At 74.0% G+C, this 16,428-nt stretch overlaps 3 protein-coding genes across 3 annotated transcripts in view; 2 read left to right on the forward strand and 1 right to left on the reverse strand.

The window, feature by feature from the left end:
* TNNI2 (troponin I2, fast skeletal type) overlaps positions 1-16,428 on the forward strand; it is a 171,015-nt gene that overhangs the window by 125,677 nt on the left and 28,910 nt on the right. The window lies entirely within an intron of this gene.
* Positions 4,970-5,824, forward strand: LOC311181388 (uncharacterized protein; the record flags this gene model as incomplete). Its single annotated transcript, XM_084249815.1, has 2 exons — positions 4,970-5,420; positions 5,616-5,824. The coding sequence occupies 2 exons, from the start codon at positions 4,970-4,972 to the stop codon at positions 5,822-5,824; spliced, it is 660 nt and encodes a 219-aa protein (XP_084105941.1).
* Positions 9,693-12,955, reverse strand: IFITM10 (interferon induced transmembrane protein 10). The gene is made up of 2 exons (XM_084251917.1): positions 12,586-12,955; positions 9,693-10,209 (listed from the first exon to the last, which is right to left on the reverse strand). The coding sequence occupies exons 1-2, from the start codon at positions 12,826-12,828 to the stop codon at positions 10,060-10,062; spliced, it is 393 nt and encodes a 130-aa protein (XP_084108043.1). The 5' UTR covers positions 12,829-12,955; the 3' UTR covers positions 9,693-10,059.

The raw sequence follows: 16,428 nt of genomic DNA on the forward strand, positions 1-16,428 counted from the left end.
CTGCGGGCAGCGCAGCCAGCGCCCCACTCAGCCCAGCGCCCAGCTCTGCCCTGTCCACCAGGGCGTGGCTCCCCCAGGGCTGTGCAGGGCAGGGTTGGCCCTTCTTGTCTGGCGCAGCCTCTGCAGCCCCGGGCCGGGGCCGGGGCCCTGTGGGGTGGGCAGCACCCAGCTGAGCCAGGACGAGGGCCCCCCAGGCCTGCTTCTTCATGAGGCCAGGCCGCGGCGGCCCTGGGGAGTGGCGCAGCACCGGCCCGGCACCCGTGGCCCAAATCCCACCGGCCCCAAACAGGGGTGCTGCCGGCTGCAGGCGCCCCACGAGTTGGGGGGAGCAGGGCAGGCCAGGGACGCCAGGGACAGGGATGGGAGCAGAGGGGCAGCCAGCAGGCGCGCGGCGGGGAGCGGCTGCGCAGACCCTCGGGGGCACCCAGTCTCCCCAGCCGCTAGGGTGGGCCTGGGGTGCCTGTTGCGGGCCGGATCCCAGCCCCTCCGGGGGGCGGGCGGAGCGAAGCCTCCGGGTGAGGCGCGGCTGCAGCCGGGGGCGCCCCCGAGGGAGCGGACACCCGCCGGCCTCCGGGCTCCGCGCAGAGGGCGCCGGCGCTGGGAGTGCGATGGCGCAGCCGGGGCGCTGTCTGCCCGGGGCCCAGAGCAGAGGCCGGGCTGGGCAGGGGCTCGGGCGGCTGCGGGGCCAGGGCTGCACCTGCGGCCCCACCTGCTGAGGGCGCAGCGCAGGCCGGGCGGGGCCGGGGCGCAGGCGGGAGGCGGCTTCTCGCGGGTTCCCTCCCTGGGACCAGGAGGCCGACCCTTCCGGGTGTCCCGGCAGAACCGCCTGGCCCGGCCCGGCCCACGCGCAAACCCGCCCCGGCCACGCCCCGGCCACGCCCTGGTACAGCCTGGCCCCGCCCACAGGCCCCGCCCCTCCATCACCACGCCCCTCCCAGGCCCCGCCCATCAATGCCCCGCCCCCTCCCCAGGTCCTTTCCCCAGACCCCGCCCCTTCCCCAGAGGCCCGCTGTCCCCCAGACAACGGGCGAGGGTCCTTCTCTCGCGAGTGACCACAGTGCCCGCCGGCCCGCCTTGGAGGAGGGCGGGGTGCCCCGCAGGCCGGTCCTCCCCGAGCCGCATCCTCAGACCCTGGCCGGCTTCCCACCAGGCCCTTGGGCAGAGGGCCAGCCCGGCTCCCCGCAGGCACCTCCACCTCCATGGGCGCGCTGGGCCCTGGACCCCAGGCCCACGTGGCTCCTGGGGAGTGAATGTTCTAGAACAGTGTGTCCTGGACCAGAACCCCTGGAGGCCCCAGACCTGGGCTGTGGCGGCGCCGGGGCACCCTCAGGCCCTGGGCTCCTGGGGAGGCCCCGGCGCTGCCCAGACAGGACGCAAGGCCTGTGGCCACTCTGCTCAGCCCTGGGCCGACAGCCTGGGCCCGGGTGTGGGGTGGAAGGAGAATGGGGGAGCCGCCAGGCTGGAGGTGGGGCAGGCCGGCCACCAGCCGGCCACCTGCCCCAGGCAGTCCAGGGCCCTGCAGGTGCGGGGGCAGGACCAGCCCGGGCAGGAGCCACTGACCTCCTGCCCTGGGCCAAGGCCACTGTCCTTGGTGCTGCCACTCAGCAGCCACGGCGGGGCCTGCAGCAGCAGATCCCCTCCCTCCGGGGACTCGGGCCACTGCCCAGCCGGACGTGCCCGCCCCGAGCGCCCCTCCGGGCAGATGAGCTCCCGCTCAGCCGAGGAGGCCGAAAACCAGCGTCGCATCCTTGGGTGTTCTCCAGCCGGGAACGTTCCGGGCCGCGCGGGCCTGTGTCGTGTAATGACTGAGTGTTTTCATTTTTGAGAAGACGTGAGACGCAGCGGTGGCGGGGCCTTGCGGCGGGAAGCAGGGCTGGTTTTGCCTGATTACGGACCGTCTGGGCAGCTGGTTCGGTCCCAGAGAGGCGGTGGGGCCAGGGAGGCCGGGGCCTTCTCCATCCCAGCGGGGCCCGGGAAGCCCTCTGTGTACTCAGTCGCGGATGCTGAGCCGGGCCCCGGGGCAGGGACTGTCCCTGAGGCTGAGAAGCCCCCTGCAGCGGCCAGGTGTGCAACCCCCCTGGAGCGGCGCTGCGGTGGAGACAGCACTCGGAGCCGGGGTTGGCACCAGGGATTTGGGGCCTGCGGAGCCACAGGGCTGGGGGCGCTGCCCGGGGTCTGGGTGGGGCCGCCCGCCCACCCCTGCTGCTCTGGCCTGCTCCCCCGCCAGCCCCTGGGGCCTGGGGCACCGCCTGGGGGGCTGAGGCCCAGGGCAGAGACTGAGCCCTGGCCTCCCTGTGCCCACCGGCTTTGAGGCCTCCCGTGTGGACATCCCCAGGTGACACTATCCCTGCCACTGTCCTGCACCCCGACCTCAGAGGGGACTGGAGCCCACCGAGGTGCGGGCCAGGACTTCACGGGCCACCACAGCGTCCCCACAGCTGACGCCCCTCGGCCTGGGGCACAGAGGCGCCCTCCAGCCCCGGCTCTGCCCCGCAGCCCAGGCGCCGGCTCCCTCCCGCGACAGCTTGGAAACCCCCACCCAGGCAGGCAGCTGGCGCGTCTGGAGACGAAGCTGGGGGCGGCTGCTGGGGGCACAGGGCTGGGCTGGGTGCGTTTTCCGCAGGCCCTGGACGGTCCACCCAGCCTTGGGGCCTCTGCAGGCCAGAGGAGCGCGACGCCCCGTCCCGGGTCCGCCGCCCGCTGTGCACCGCGCGGCCACCAGGTGGCGCCCTCCAGCCCCGCCGGTTTGGGGGGCCGTGGCAGGTGAGCGGGATGCTGGTTCCGAGACTGAGAGGAGCCTCAGGGAGCCCTGTGAGTTGGCGAGGGTCGCGGGAGCGCCTCCGCCTCACGCGGGGCTGCCCGAAGGCCAGTGGGAGGAGACCCGGCCGCTCCCCCGTGGCTGGGCAGCCCCTCCAGACAAGAGCCGGTCCCCGGCCACCAGGCGAGGGGGGCAGCGTGGGTGCCCCTGCTGTGCTCCCGGGGGCGGGCCCGGGGGTGCTGGGGGAGGGGGGACCGGGAGTGTCCGGGGGCCGGAGTGGTGCTGGGGGCTGAGGGGGGAGTGGGGAGGCCGGGGTGCCGAGCTGGCCCGTGTCCCTGCCCAGGCCTTGGAGGCGCTGACCCGGCTTCCCACGGCGGGGGGTGGGGGGGGGGAGACCCTGGGCTGCAGGCCCTGCTCCCTCTCCGGGGTCTTCCCCGAAGCCCCCAACTCTGGAGCCCAGGGCCAAGTGCGGGCGCAGGGCCGGGAGGGAGAGGGCGCGGGCCGGGGACAGGGGACAGGGCTGGCGGGACAGGGCTCGGGGGACAGGACTGGGGGGACAGGGCTGGGGGGACAGGGCTGGGGGGACAGGGCTGGGGGGACAGGGCTGGGGGGACAGGGCTCGGGGGACAGGGCTGGGGGGACAGGGCTCAGGCTACAAGCGAGGTCCCCCGGCCTCTGGAACCTGAGTGCCTTCTTTGGGAAGGAGCGGTCAGGCCCAGGAGCCGGGCCTGTGGCTGGTTTCCGGGGTTTGTGGGGCGGGACCGGCCTCCAGGCCCAGGTTGGAGCAGCCTCTGCCCCGTGTCCCGGAGGAGGGCTTGAAGGCTGGAGGGGCGGAGGGGCGGCCGGGAGGCAGCGGGGCGCAGTCTGGCTTGGGGGCGCGGAGTCGATTCCCCTGGGCAAAGTCCTGGTCATGGGCTGCAGGCGGGGCTCCCAGCAGGACTGGCGCGGGCCCCGACCCCCTCAGGACCTGGCTGTGCACTCTGCCCACCGGTCCAGGCCGACGAGAGTCCTGGGGCTTCCTGCCAGCGCCACCTCGGAGGACAAGGCAGCGGGGTCCCTTTGGCCTGAGGGCTGCCAGAGACGGGGTGACTCCCTCGAGGATCCCCCATCCCCTCGAGCTGGCGGGGGGCGAGGGCGGGCCACCGCAGCGAAGACAGGCCTTGGCCACCGGGCTCCCGCGCACCAGCCCTGGCCCCTGCTTGCCAGTGAATGCAGCCAGCTCCCCACTGCCCCCCGCCCTGCCGCCTGTCTGTGTCCTCACACACGGCCTCAGCCCCACAAACCCCGGAAACCAGCCACAGGCCCGGCTCCTCGGCCTGACCGCTCCTTCCCAAAGAAGGCACTCAGGTTCCAGAGGCCGGGGGACCTCGCTTGTAGCCTGCGCCCTGTCCCCCCAGCCCTGTCCCGCCAGGCCTGTCCCCTGAGCCCTGTCACCCCAGCGCTGTCTCCCCAGCACTGTCCCCCCAGTCCTGTCCCCCGAGCCCTGTCCCCCCAGCCCTGTCCCGCCAGTCCTGCACCAAGCCCTGTCCCCCCCAGTCCTGTCCCCTGAGCCCTGTCCCTCCAGTGCTGTCCCCCAGCCCTTTGGGAGTGGGGCCTGGCAGATGCGCTTCACTCAGGACCGGCTGCGCGGCAGGTGTCTCGGCTCTGGGGAGCTGGTGTCCTAACCGAAGAAAGAGGGAGACGAGTCCCAGACTCGAGGGCCGCGCGGAGCACGGGGTCGCAGCTTTAAGAGGCCCAAGGGACCCTCCGAGCCCCCAGCCCTGGGAAAACGCACTTCTGCCACCGAACCCCTCTCTCTCCTGGGCACGTGCTCCAGCAGCCCCCCGAAAATGAGTCCAGGCGGTGAGGGGAGTGGGGGGCCGGGGGCAGGGGTGGGGGAGAGGAGGCGGGGGGCGGGGGAGGGCGCCGAAGGCCAGGACTCCCCAGGGACACGGTCGGCCTGTTATTTCAGGGAACTTGGGAAGGAAACCCGGGAAGTAAAGAAAAGGCGCAGAGCTACGACTACGAGACCAGGATGTTACGTTACCATAAAACACATAAATAAAATAGCTCTGAGGAACCGGCACAAACAGGAAGCAGGAAGGGCGGGCGCGTGCAGGCGCACCTGGCCAGCAGGTGTATAAAGGCCCCGCCCCCGCCAGGCCCCACACTCCACCCTCCTCTCTCCTCTCCTCTGACCCGCTCCGACCCGCACTCGCACTCACCACGACCATGGGCTGCTGTGGCTGCTCCGGAGGCTGCGGGGGCTGCGGCTCCAGCTGCGGGGGCTGCGGCTCCTGCTGTGTGCCCGCCTGCTGCTGTGTGCCCGCCTGCTGCTGTGTGCCCGCCTGCCCCTGCGCCAGCTGTGGCAAAGGGGGCTGTGGCTCCTGCGGGGGCTGTAAGGGGGGTTGTGGCTCCTGTGGGGGCTGCAAAGGAGGCTGTGGCTCCTGTGGGGGCTGCAAGGGAGGTTGTGGCTCCTGTGGGGGCTGTGGCTCCTGTGGGGGCTGCAAGGGAGGCTGTGGCTCCTGTGGGGGCTGCAAGGGAGGCTGTGGCTCCTGCGGGGGCTGTAAGGGGGGTTGTGGCTCCTGTGGGGGCTGTGGCTCCTGTGGGGGCTGCAAGGGAGGCTGTGGCTCCTGTGGGGGCTGCAAGGGAGGTTGTGGCTCCTGTGGGGGCTGTGGCTCCTGTGGGGGCTGCAAGGGAGGCTGTGGCTCCTGTGGGGGTTGCAAGGGAGGCTGTGGCTCCTGTGGGGGTTGCAAGGGAGGCTGTGGCTCTTGTGGGGGCTGTGGCTCCTGTGGGGGCTGTGGCTCCTGTGGAGGTTGCAAGGGAGGCTGTGGCTCCTGTGGGGGCTGTGGCTCCTGCGGGGGCTGCGGCTCCTGTGGCTGCTCCCAATCGACCTGCTGTGTCCCCGTCTGCTGCCAGTCCAGCTGCTGCAAGCCCAGCTGTTGCCAGTCCAGCTGCTGTGTCCCCGTTTGCTGCAAGCCCAGCTGTTGCCAGTCCAGCTGCTGCAAGCCCAGCTGCTCCCAGTGCAGCTGCGCCCCCGTCTGCTGCCAGTGCAAGATCCCTGTCTGCTGCCAGTGCAAGATCTGAGGCTTTGACCACAAACCTCGGGGAGTCCCACCTCCCTGGAAAGTGATGAGCCCCATCTCCAGTCCAGCGTCCACTGCGCCCAGGAGCAGTATGGGAGAGTGAAGAGCTGCCCGTCCGGGGCGGGCCTGGGCCACAACCCTGGCTCTCCCCACAGGAGGCTGCTCTGCGCAGGCCGCCTGCACCCTGGATCTCCCCCAGCCCTCCGCTTGGCCTGGCCGGGCCAGGCCCCTCCCTGCCTCCGATCCCTGACCCCCACCCCCCCGTGCCCCCGATCCCTGACCCCCACTCCCCATGCCCCCGATCCCTGACCCCCGCCCCCCCATGCCCCCGATCCCTGACCCCTGCCCTCCCATGCCCCCGATCCCTGACCCCGGCCCCCCTGGCCCCCATCCCTGACCCCCGCCCCCCCATTCCCCCGATCCCTGACCCCCGCCCCCCCATTCCCCCGATCCCTGACCCCCGCCCCCCCATGCCCCCGATCCCTGACCCCTGCCCCCCCATGCCCCCGATCCCTGACCCCCGCCCTCCCATGCCCCCGATCCCTGACCCCAGCCCCCCTGGCCCCCGATCCCTGACCCCCGCACCCCCATTCTCCCGATCCCTGACCCCCGCCCCCCATGCCCCCTGAACTGCCCTGGGCACAGGGAGACTGGGCCTCGCCCCTCCAATAAAGCACTCTCTCAGCCACTGCTGTCTGCTCCTTGCCAGCGGCCCCGCCTGGCTCTCTCCCCAGGGGGCCCGTGGGTCCCGGACTCTGTCCTGAGCAAACACCAGCCCACACCAGGGCTCGTGTTCTGGGGGCGGGGGCTCCACAGGGCCTGTGTTTCCCGGGGGCCGAGGTGCTGGAGGGCCAGTTCCCAGGGGAGGGTGCAGAGGGGGTGCGGGGAGCCTGGGCTTGTGAAAGGTGCGGGGAGCCCAGGGGACGGTGGAAATGCGCCTGGAGACCACGGCGCCTCCCGGAGCCCAACAGCCTGGAGCGTGGCCTCCCCAGCCAGGCTAGGCGGTGCGGGAGCAGAGTGGGGGTGTCGCCCGGGCCCGCGGTCTAGGGAAGGCCTATCCAGCGTCCGGGGGAATCAGGAGGCCGTGTGGGTGCTGGGGCAGGGGGTCTGCTCCTTGGCCCTGGCACTGCAGGAGCCCCAAGTGTGAGCCAGCCCTGAGGAGGCCGCTGGCCTAAGGAGGTGGTGGCCCCGCCTCCATGTGGTGGCCCCTCCGTGTGGTGGCCCCGCCGGGCTGGACGTCCCGAGCCCCTCGGCCCTGCAGCTGCTGCTCAAAGCTGCCCACCTCCTCCTCCTCCTCCTCAGGGCCCCTCGGCTCTGGGCCCCCAGGACAGAGGCCTGCTTGCCCCACACCCCTCATCACGGCCTCTGCCTGGTGACCTTGAGGCCCACCGGAGCAGGCGCTGGCTGGGGGGATGCGCGAACAGGGCACCTCCTCCCGGCCCCTCCAGCCCGGCTGCCTGCAGCCCCTGTCCCCAGGAGCAGGCCTGGGCCTGGACTACTCCGCCCGCCCGCCCGCCTGCCCTGGCCTGGCCAGGCCTGCGGGGCCTGACGCGGGGGTTTCCCAACGTGAAAACATCAGCCTAGAGTGGGGTAACCCGCTGGGCCCCGGCGCCAGCCCTGGCTGACGCAGCCCACTCTCCTAGGGCACAATCACGGACGGGGTGCAGGGAAGACTCGTCCGGTCCAGGGCCGGGACAGGCCAGAGTCTCTCCTCCCCGGCTGTGGGCGCCGGCTGACTCACCCAGAGGTTGTAGATTAACCCAGAGCAGACGTTCAGGAAGGAAATGACCCCTCGCACACGCACAGGAAGGAAGCAGAGCGACAGGAAGTGGTGGCACCCAGGCCCGGGGCGACTGCCTGAGAGTGCGGCCTTTGCTGGGGCTCCCTAGCAGCCAGGGCAAAAAGGGAAAGACCTCACCACCTGGAGTGGAGAGGAGCAGTTGCAGAGCAGCACCTCTGGGCCATGTCAAAGCGGAGGGCCCGGTGGGTGGCGAGCACAGAGTGGGGGACGCCTCCGGGCAGAGGGTCTGCACTGCTGCCCCGGGGGCTCAGGGGCCAGCCTCAGCCACAGCTGGACCCTGCGTATCTGGTCGAGAAGCCTGACAAACTCCTGCAGACGGTGGACTTGAGTCCAATGTCCAGAGAAGAAGGCTGGTCCGGGTGGAGCGGGCGAGGGCCGGCACCCAGGGAGCTGCTCTCCAGCTGGCTGGCAGAGGCAGGGGCTGGTGGCGGTGGTGGCGGGGCACAGGCGCTGGAGTTGGGGTGCCGTGGTGCACGTGCCAATTAAAAATAACCAGGGGGCCTCCCTGGGGGTGTAGGGGTTCAGTCTGAGTGCTATGAAGCTATCGGCAGCCACTGCAGCACAGGTTCGATCCCTGGCCAGGGAGGTGACCCACAAGGCGCAGCAGACCCCTCCTGTCTCCCCACCTGCTCCCCTCAGCAGTGTATCTCAGTACACCTGCCTGTTCTGCTCCCCACTCTGTCTCCGGTGCATCCTCTCACCCCCCACACCTCTGGGGAGTCCCCTCACCCCCCACTTCTGGCCTGCACCCTGGCTCTTGTGTGCATCAATAGATAAAATAAACCGTTTAAAAATGTTTAAAAATAAAATAAAAACCAACAGATCACAAACAACGCAGAGTCTCGGCCGTCCCCGCGGCAGACCACGGCTGTGGCTGTGGCATGTGCAGAGGAGAGAGGAGTAACAGCCAAGGGTTAGGGGTCCAGTGCGGTCACCAGAGATGGGGGGCAGCAGACCAAAGACGGCCACCCCAGGGTCTGCCCGCTGGGGAGTTCTTGGGGCACGGCCCTCCCGGCCCTCCCGGCCCTCCCGCTCCTGACGCCGCGAGAACAGCCCGGGCCCCGCGGTGTCTCCCAGCAGAAGGGCAGAGGGCGCGGCGCCGCGTGGGCGGGCAGGACCCACGAGACCTGCGGGTGCCCCGAGCCGGCGGCTCGCGGGCCAGATGCGGACACGCACTCAGGAGCCCTCGGCCGGGTCGCAGAGACCCACTCGGACCCCAGCGCCGCCCGCCCGCAGAGTCCACCCCGGGCCGCTGGCCCCCAGGACAGCCGCGGAAGGTTCTGGCGTCGAGGCCCCGGGTGCTGGGGTCTGAGGTGGCAGCCGCCGCCTGCCCTGGGCGCCCTCCGCGGGCTCCGCAAAGACACTGTGCCGCGTGAGGCGCCGACCTGCGTCCACTCCGGGCCAGGCGCTGAGGCCTGACGACAGCCGGGTGAGAGCCCCGGGCCTTGTCGTGGGGGTCCGGCCTGTCTGGGGCCTGCTCGGGCTGTGCTGGGGTCCAGCTGGGGGTGACTGGATGGAAGAGCCCCTGGGTGTTGGGGTCCTGTTTCTCTCGTCTCCTTTCTCTCCACCCCGGCTGACCTTTGCTTTCCCAGAAGCCACTGCTGAGCCGCCTCTGTGTGTGTCCAGCCTGGCAGGAGGACAGGGCGGGATCCCACACCCATTCCCTGACCTCTCACCCGGCGCCTTCCCCCCAAGGGCCGGTCTCCCGCCACTGCTGCCCACTGTGCCCGCCTGTGCGTCCCTGTCCTCCCGCTCAGCCACGTGGCCGGGGACCCGACAGTTTCCGGCCAGGGGCCGGCGCGCCCAGTGTCCTGCCCCCCACCCGCCCACCTGCAGACCCCCGCCTCGGGCCTGGTGCCCGAGGCAGCCACCTGATCCTCCAGGGCTGGAGTCGGGGTGCCCTCCCCGACCCCCCCCCCCCGTTCCCATCTTGCAGGTCTGCAGAGCAAGCTTGCTGGCAGGCAGCCAGGATGTTGCCATGGGGCCAGACCCCAGCCAGGCCTGAAAGGGGCCCCCACTGTGCACAGAGCCCCCCGCCCAGGCCCGGACAGGAGGTGCCGGAGCCGGCAGGTGTTTTATTGAGTGTTCGCGGGGGCGTGAGCTCGGAGCTCGGAGCAGGCCACAGCTTATGGGGGGGTGGCGCACAGTGAGTCCCCAGCGGCTGGCAGCCCCCCATCATGGGGAGCTCCCACAGAAGCCCTTCTTGCTGGGTCAGGTCTGGGGAGCAGGCGAGGGCAGGGAGGAAGCTGGGGTGCTGCAACTCAGGAGGAGACCCACAGGCCTCAGAACAGGCGAGGGCCGGGGGGCTGCCCCGCACCCCGAAGAGCTTCTGATGGCCTCGCTGCCGGTTCACAGCCTTGGGGGGCCGGGCCGCAGCCGGCTGCACCCCAGCCCGCACCCCGCAGGTCGGGATGCGGCGGGAGCGGCGCCGGCGGCTAGTAGTCGGCCAGCGGGTACCGCAGGAAGATGAAGACCAGGACGATGCAGGAGGCGGCCAGGGCGGAGCTGGTGATGTTGAACAGCCGCGCCGTCTTGGCGTCCTCCACGGCGCCGTTCAGGTCATTGAGGAGCTTCTTGTCACGCACCTGCAGCCGGGGCGGGGGGCGGTGAGGGCCCGGCCAGCTGCCCCCGACCCCGGCCTGGAGGGCCCGGCCTGCCCGAGCACCCCTCCTAGCCCACTCGCCGCCCCCTGCCCCGCCGCGGACTCCGAGCCAGGGTCGTCCGGCCCCAGAGTGCAGCCCACGCGGGCGCCCTGCGCTGGGCACAGGGGGGTGGGGGGGCTGGGAGGGGCAGCGCCGGGAGGGGGGCCGAGGGGCACGCGGGGTGGCCAAGGAATGGGACGAGGAGGGCGAAGGGGCAGGGGAACAGGCGCGCCTCGGGCGGGGCCGCGGGGCAGCGAGGGTGGGCAGCAGGCGCCTGGGTGCAGGCAGGGGCGGAAAAGCCCAAGCGGGGGGTGAGGAGCTGCGTCCCTGAGCCGCGGAGCGTGGGCGGGCGGCCGGGCTCGGGCAGGGGGCGAGTGGACTCGTGGAGAGGTGGCGGGTGCGCGGGCGGACGGCGGCCGGGAGGGCGGCGGGGCGCCGGGCGCGGGGCAGTGATGGCCGCTGCGGAGGGCAGGCGGGGCCCGGTGGCCGGGCGGGCCGGGGGCGGGCACCGGGCAGAGGGGCCTGTGGAGGCGGGCACGCGGCGGCGGGGGTGGGCAGGAGCGGTGCCTCTGACCAGCGGGCGCGTAGCCTGTTCCCAGCAGGGGTACAAGGAGCGGGGACGCCCCATGTCTGCACGGAGGGGGCTCCGCACGGGGCGAGGTGGCCCGAGCTGAGTCGCGGCAGACAGTGGCGTGGGGGCCCCGTGGAGGCGGGCGGGAGGGGGTAAGGCGGGTGGGGCTGGGGGAGAGCCCGCCTGGGAGCAGCTCGGGAGGGAGGGCGAGAGACGGGCAGAAGGGCCAGCAGGGGCCAGGGGCCGGGCGGGCAGCGGGGGTGGGCTTGGCGGCCCCGGTCTTGGGGGGGTTTCAGAGCACAAAGGGGTTAGGGCACAGCCCAAGGCCTGGCTCCCCTTCGGGCCTGGGCACGAGCTCCCCAGGGGTGCTGGTAGCTGGACTGGCTGCTCCTGCCCCGCCCTTCACCGTCCCCCACGCGCCGTCCTCGCCGCTTCCTGGCCACGCGACACTCTGCCCGGCTGTCCCCGAGAACCTGGCCGGTGCTGGGCCGGGCCCAGCGGGTGCCGGGGCAGGGGCCACCTGCCTGTGGGAGTCGGGGCGGACTAGCAGGGACACGGGCCCCCTCCCTGCCCCTGTGTGCTGCTTGGCCTTGCTGTGCCGCCGCCGGACAGGGGGTGAGGACGGGGCTTGGCACAAGCCTGGCCCCCATCCCCAGGGACCACATGGGAGTTTAGCCAAGGTCTCCTGACCCCACGTCCACCGGGCGCCCTTGGATGTGCCGTGACCTCGGCATGAGGCCAGGCCAGCAGGCATGCACGCTCGGGCACACGGACACATGTCCCAGCGGGGCCCAGGCCAGCCTCCTCCCCCTACCGTGGAGGCAGCCCCCCTGCACCTCCCAGGTAAGCCCGAAGCCTTTTCGGCCCTGGGAACGCCCAGGGAGGACGAGGGGCCAGCAGACCGAGGCCCCTCGCAGGGGACAGTCCCCCATGCAGGGCTGCAACTCCTCCACCTGCCCCATGCCAGCTGCCCATTCAGAGATCCCTGACCTACCTACAGCCGCGCCAGATGGGCCGCCCGGCCTGCGTCCGCGCCGAGCCGGGCCAGGAAGTGGCACAGCCCGCAGGGGCCGCACGGCGGGAACCGGACAGGCTGGGCAGCCCAGGCAGGGGCACTGGTGGAGGCGGGCCTGCAACCTCCACCCCGGGACCCCACGCCTTGGCTGCCCGCAGGGCAGATGCGTGCACACGCGCTCACGCACACACACCGCACACGCCACTCGGTTCTGCCCAGGCCCGCACGTGCCCCGGCTGCCCGCAGACGGCGTGACCCGGCTGCCAAGGGCCGGGGTGGGGAGCGCAGTCGGGGCTCGTGGCGGGCAGGGTGGGCCTCAGGATGCAGAGACAAGGCAGGCTGCCCCCACCCCGTGGCCCCACGCCCCTCCCCCTCCCCCAGAGCTCCCGCCGGGGCCGGCGTTTGAGAACTGCCAGGCGGGCAGGCGGGCAGGCGGGCAGCAGCAGCCAGGGAGCAGGCCAGAGAGCCCCCTGCGTGCTTGTGAGGCTCCTGGCGGGGGCTTGGCTAAGAGGGCCCCATCGACCCCAGCCCCACCGTCCCGTTGGTGGGGAGGCCCCCACCCTCCGAGCCCCGCGGCCCCGGCAGCTGCATCAGGTTTCTGTGCAGCCCCCACTGGGAAGGTCCCCGGCTGCCCCCAGGCCAGCCGTGCAGGGACCGGCCAGGGCCCCGTCAAAGCGCCCGGAGCTCACCCAGCTCAGCCTGCCCCCCGCCCCCAGCAGCCGCAGAGCCTCACTTTGAGGGAGTAGGCCAGGGCGATGAAGCCCAGGCAGCAGAAGTTGAGGTAGACGAAGTTGAAGATGGACCACAGGTAGTAGTCGTTCACCTCGCTGGCGTCGGGGTACACCTCGATCACCGTGGCGGGGTTCGTCATGGTCTTCTTCTCCGCCAGGTGCTTGCAGGCCTGGGGGGCGCCGGCCGCCCGCACGCTGTCCGTCCTGCTGCTCTTGGACTCCATGGGGAACAGGGTGGGGGCCATGGGGGGCGAGGCCGAGGGCTCCGGGGCGGGGGCCGCTGGCGCCTGCAGCGCGGGGGGCTTGGACACGCAGGCGAAGCAGCCCTTGGGGGAGCCCGCGGGGGGCCGCGGGATCCAGAAGGCCCCGTCCAGGGGCACGCGGGCTTCCTGGGCGCCGTCCGTGGTGCTGGCGGGGCTCCCAGCAGGGCTGGGCACGAGCGGGCCCCGGGCCTGCAAGGGGGAGCGTGGTGAGGGGGCTCTGCCCGCCGGCCGCGTGTCCTGCAGCCCCCTCGGCAGCCCCCGGGGCGCCCGCTCCCCCACAGCAGCAGCCACAGCCCGTGCCGCCAGCCCAGCAGAAGCCGCTGGTCGCGCTCTGCCATCTGCGCACAAACATCCACCCACAGACCTTCGGCAGCTCCGGGGAGCCCCACTGACCGCGGCCCGAGCCCCACAGTGCGCAGCGCCCACAGCCTCGGCCCCAGCGGGCAGGACGGGCGCTGCGGGCGGCCGTGCCAGGGCACCCTCCCCCGAGCCCGGGCCGTGCCAGGGCACCCTCCCCCCCCCCGAGCCCGGGCCGTGCCAGGGCACCCTCCCCCCCCCCGAGCCCGGGCCGTGCCAGGGCACCTTCCCCCCCCCAGCCCGGGCCGTGCCAGGGCACCTTCCCCCCCCCCAGCCCGGGCGCGCTCGCGGTAAACAGCCGGCCAGGGCCGGGCCAGCCCGGCCGACCAGGCCTTGGGGCCCCCGCCGGGGGCTCGCCCCGCCCGACCCGGCCAGAGGGCGCGGGACCCCACGCGCGCCCCCACCCGCGGGGGCCGCCCCCGCCCCCGCCCGCGCCAGACGGACCCGCAGGGAGCTCGAGGGGAGCCCGCCCCCCGCCCCCCGCCCCCCAGCGCCACCGGCCCTGCCCGAGGAGCGGGCGCGGGGGGCTGCGCCGGGCCGGCCTCCGCCCCGTCCCCGGGCCGCGCCCCACCTCCTGCGACTCCGCGCGGGCGCGAGCTCAGGGCGTCCTCGCCGGTCCCGCCGCCCGCGCTCCGCCCCCAGCGGCCGGCTCCGGGCTCCGCGGGCGCGCGCGGGCGGGGGGGGGGGGGGGGAAGGGGGGGGCTGGCGGCGCCCGGGCCTCCCCCGCCTGCGGCCCCCCCCCGCCTGCGGGTCACCCCTGTCTGCGGGACACCCCCCGCCTGCGGCCCCCCCCCCGCCTGCGGGTCACCCCTGTCTGCGGGACACCCCCCCCGCCTGCGGCCCCCCCCCCGCCTGCGGGTCACCCCTGTCTGCGGGACACCCCCCCCGCCTGCGGCCCCCCCCCGCCTGCGGGTCACCCCTGTCTGCGGGACACCCCCCCCCCGCCTGCGGCCCCCCCCCCGCCTGCGGGTCACCCCTGTCTGCGGGACACCCCCCCCCCGCCTGCGGCCCCCCCCCGCCTGCGGCCCCCCCCCCCGCCTGCGGGTCACCCCTGTCTGCGGGACAACCCCCCCGCCTGCGGCCGCCCCCCCGCCTGCGGCCCCCCCCCCGCCTGCGGGCACCCCTGTCTGCGGGACACCCCCCCCCGCCTGCGGCCCCCCCCCCCGCCTGCGGGCACCCCTGTCTGCGGGACACCCCCCCCCCGCCTGCGGCCCCCCACCCTGCGGCCCCCCGCCTGCGGGCACCCCTGTCTGCGGGACACCCCCCCCCCGCCTGCGGCCCCCTCCCCCGCCTGCGGCCCCACCCCCCCGCCTGCGGGCCCCCCCCCCCCGCCTGCGGGCCCCCCCCCCCCCGCCTGCGGCCCCCCGCCTGCGGGTCACCCCTGTCTGCGGGACACCCCCCTGCCTGCGGCCCCCCCCCCCCGCCTGCGGGCACCCGTCTGCGGGACACCCCCCTGCCTGCGGCCCCCCCCCCTGCGGCCCCCCGCCTGCGGGCACCCCTGTCTGCGGGACACCCCCCCCCCGCCTGCGGCCCCCCCCCCGCCTGCGGCCCCACCCCCCCGCCTGCGGGCCCCCCCCCCCCCGCCTGCGGCCCCCCGCCTGCGGGCACCCCTGTCTGCGGGACACCCCCCCCCCGCCTGCGGCCCCCCCCCCCCCCCCCGCCTGCGGCCCCCCGCCTGCGGGCACCCCTGTCTGCGGGACACCCCCCTGCCTGCGCCCCCCCCCTCCCGCGCGCCTCCGCAGCTTGGCCCCAAGGCACCGCCCGCAGTCCCCCCCCCACTCAGGCCTTGCTGCGCCCCCTCCCCCGCCTCCGCGGGGGGTGGGGTGGGGGTGGGGCCGCCCTGCGGAGAGGCGGGGCTGCCCAGGGGGTCCCACCCGCTTCTGCCCCACCCCCCCGCACCCCGCCCCTCTCCCGCCCGGCCCCTCCCTGGCCAGCCGCCCCTTCTCTGTCCTCAGCTGCCCACGGGCGCCCCCTCGCCTGCCCGGGGTGGCACTCCGCGCCCTGCCCCGCTCTGCCCGCCCGCGCCCCCGCCGGGCTCCCCCGCGGCCCGTGCCCTCCCCGTAGCAGCCCAGCCCCCAGCCCCCAGATCCCCAGCCTGTCCCCTCGCCAGCCCCACCCTCGCGCCCACTGGCCCTCCGGCCCACCCCGGGGGCGGCACCGCCTGGCCCAGGCGCCCGGCAGACCCCCACCTCAGGTCTCTGCCTCTCCCGGCCGGCAGCGCCTCTCCAAGGCCCCAGACGCCACCCAGGTCCCGAGCCAGGCCGCGGAGGCCCCCTTCCAGCCCTCCAAGTCCAGGCTTTTGGGAAGCCTTGGGGGTCCCTGTGTGCCCGCTGGCACCACAGGTCCTGCCCTCACCCCAAATCTGACCCCTGACAGGTGGCCACCTGTGCTTGTGGAGGTGTCCTCGAGGCCCCAAATTCTCTTTCTCCCGGCACAGCCCCACTGCGAGGTGGGGGGAGCAGATGACCCCTGCCCCGCTCTGGCCTCCTCAGCAGGGGAGCCAGGGCTCAGCCTCCCGGCAGGAATCGCCCACCAGCTGGGGGTCCAGCTGGGGCGGTGCCAGGCCTGCAGCTGGGGGCACCAGCAGCCCCGTCTCCCCAGGGCACAGGCCGGGCTCAAGCTCAGGGTGCCCCTGTGCCCTCCCAGAGGCTGACCCCAGGATCTGCGGAACCCAAGGCCTGGATGCAGCCCCCTGGCCCTGGGCTCTGGGCAGGGGCTCAGGGCCTGCAGGGCGGGAACGGGGCCGGGGCTGCTGCACACAGCCGCAGAGTGCGGGGTGCCCACCCCTGGGTCCACAAGAGGAACAAAGCTCTCCGTGCGCCAGCGCAGGGAGGGACGCGGGCTGGTGGGCTGAGGGAGCTGTGGCCGGGGGAGGGGGAGAGCGGTCCTGGGCGGTGCCAGCGCGGTCTCCTCTCAGCTGTGCCCTCAGCCCCACCCCAGGCCGCAGGCCGCCCTCCGGGCTGTTCCCTCCGGGCTGTTTCCAGGCCATGCAGGGCGCTCGGCTCTGGGTGCGGTTCCCAAGCCCTGGCCAGCCCGGTGCGGCCAACCCTGCAGACAAAGGCCCCAGGGCCACGGCGATGGCCCCTCTCACCCACAGGGCGGGGGACCCCACCCGAGGAGCCCGTGCTCAGGAAAGCCCATGGGCTCTCCCGGCCCTGGGCCAGCCGCTCAGCAGCCCCACCTTGGGTCACCCCAGCGCCAGCTGCTCCTGCACATAGGGCCCAC

This window comes from Talpa europaea (genome assembly GCF_964194135.1).
Source record: "Talpa europaea genome assembly, chromosome: 1".
NCBI classification, from domain to species: domain Eukaryota; kingdom Metazoa; phylum Chordata; class Mammalia; order Eulipotyphla; family Talpidae; genus Talpa; species Talpa europaea.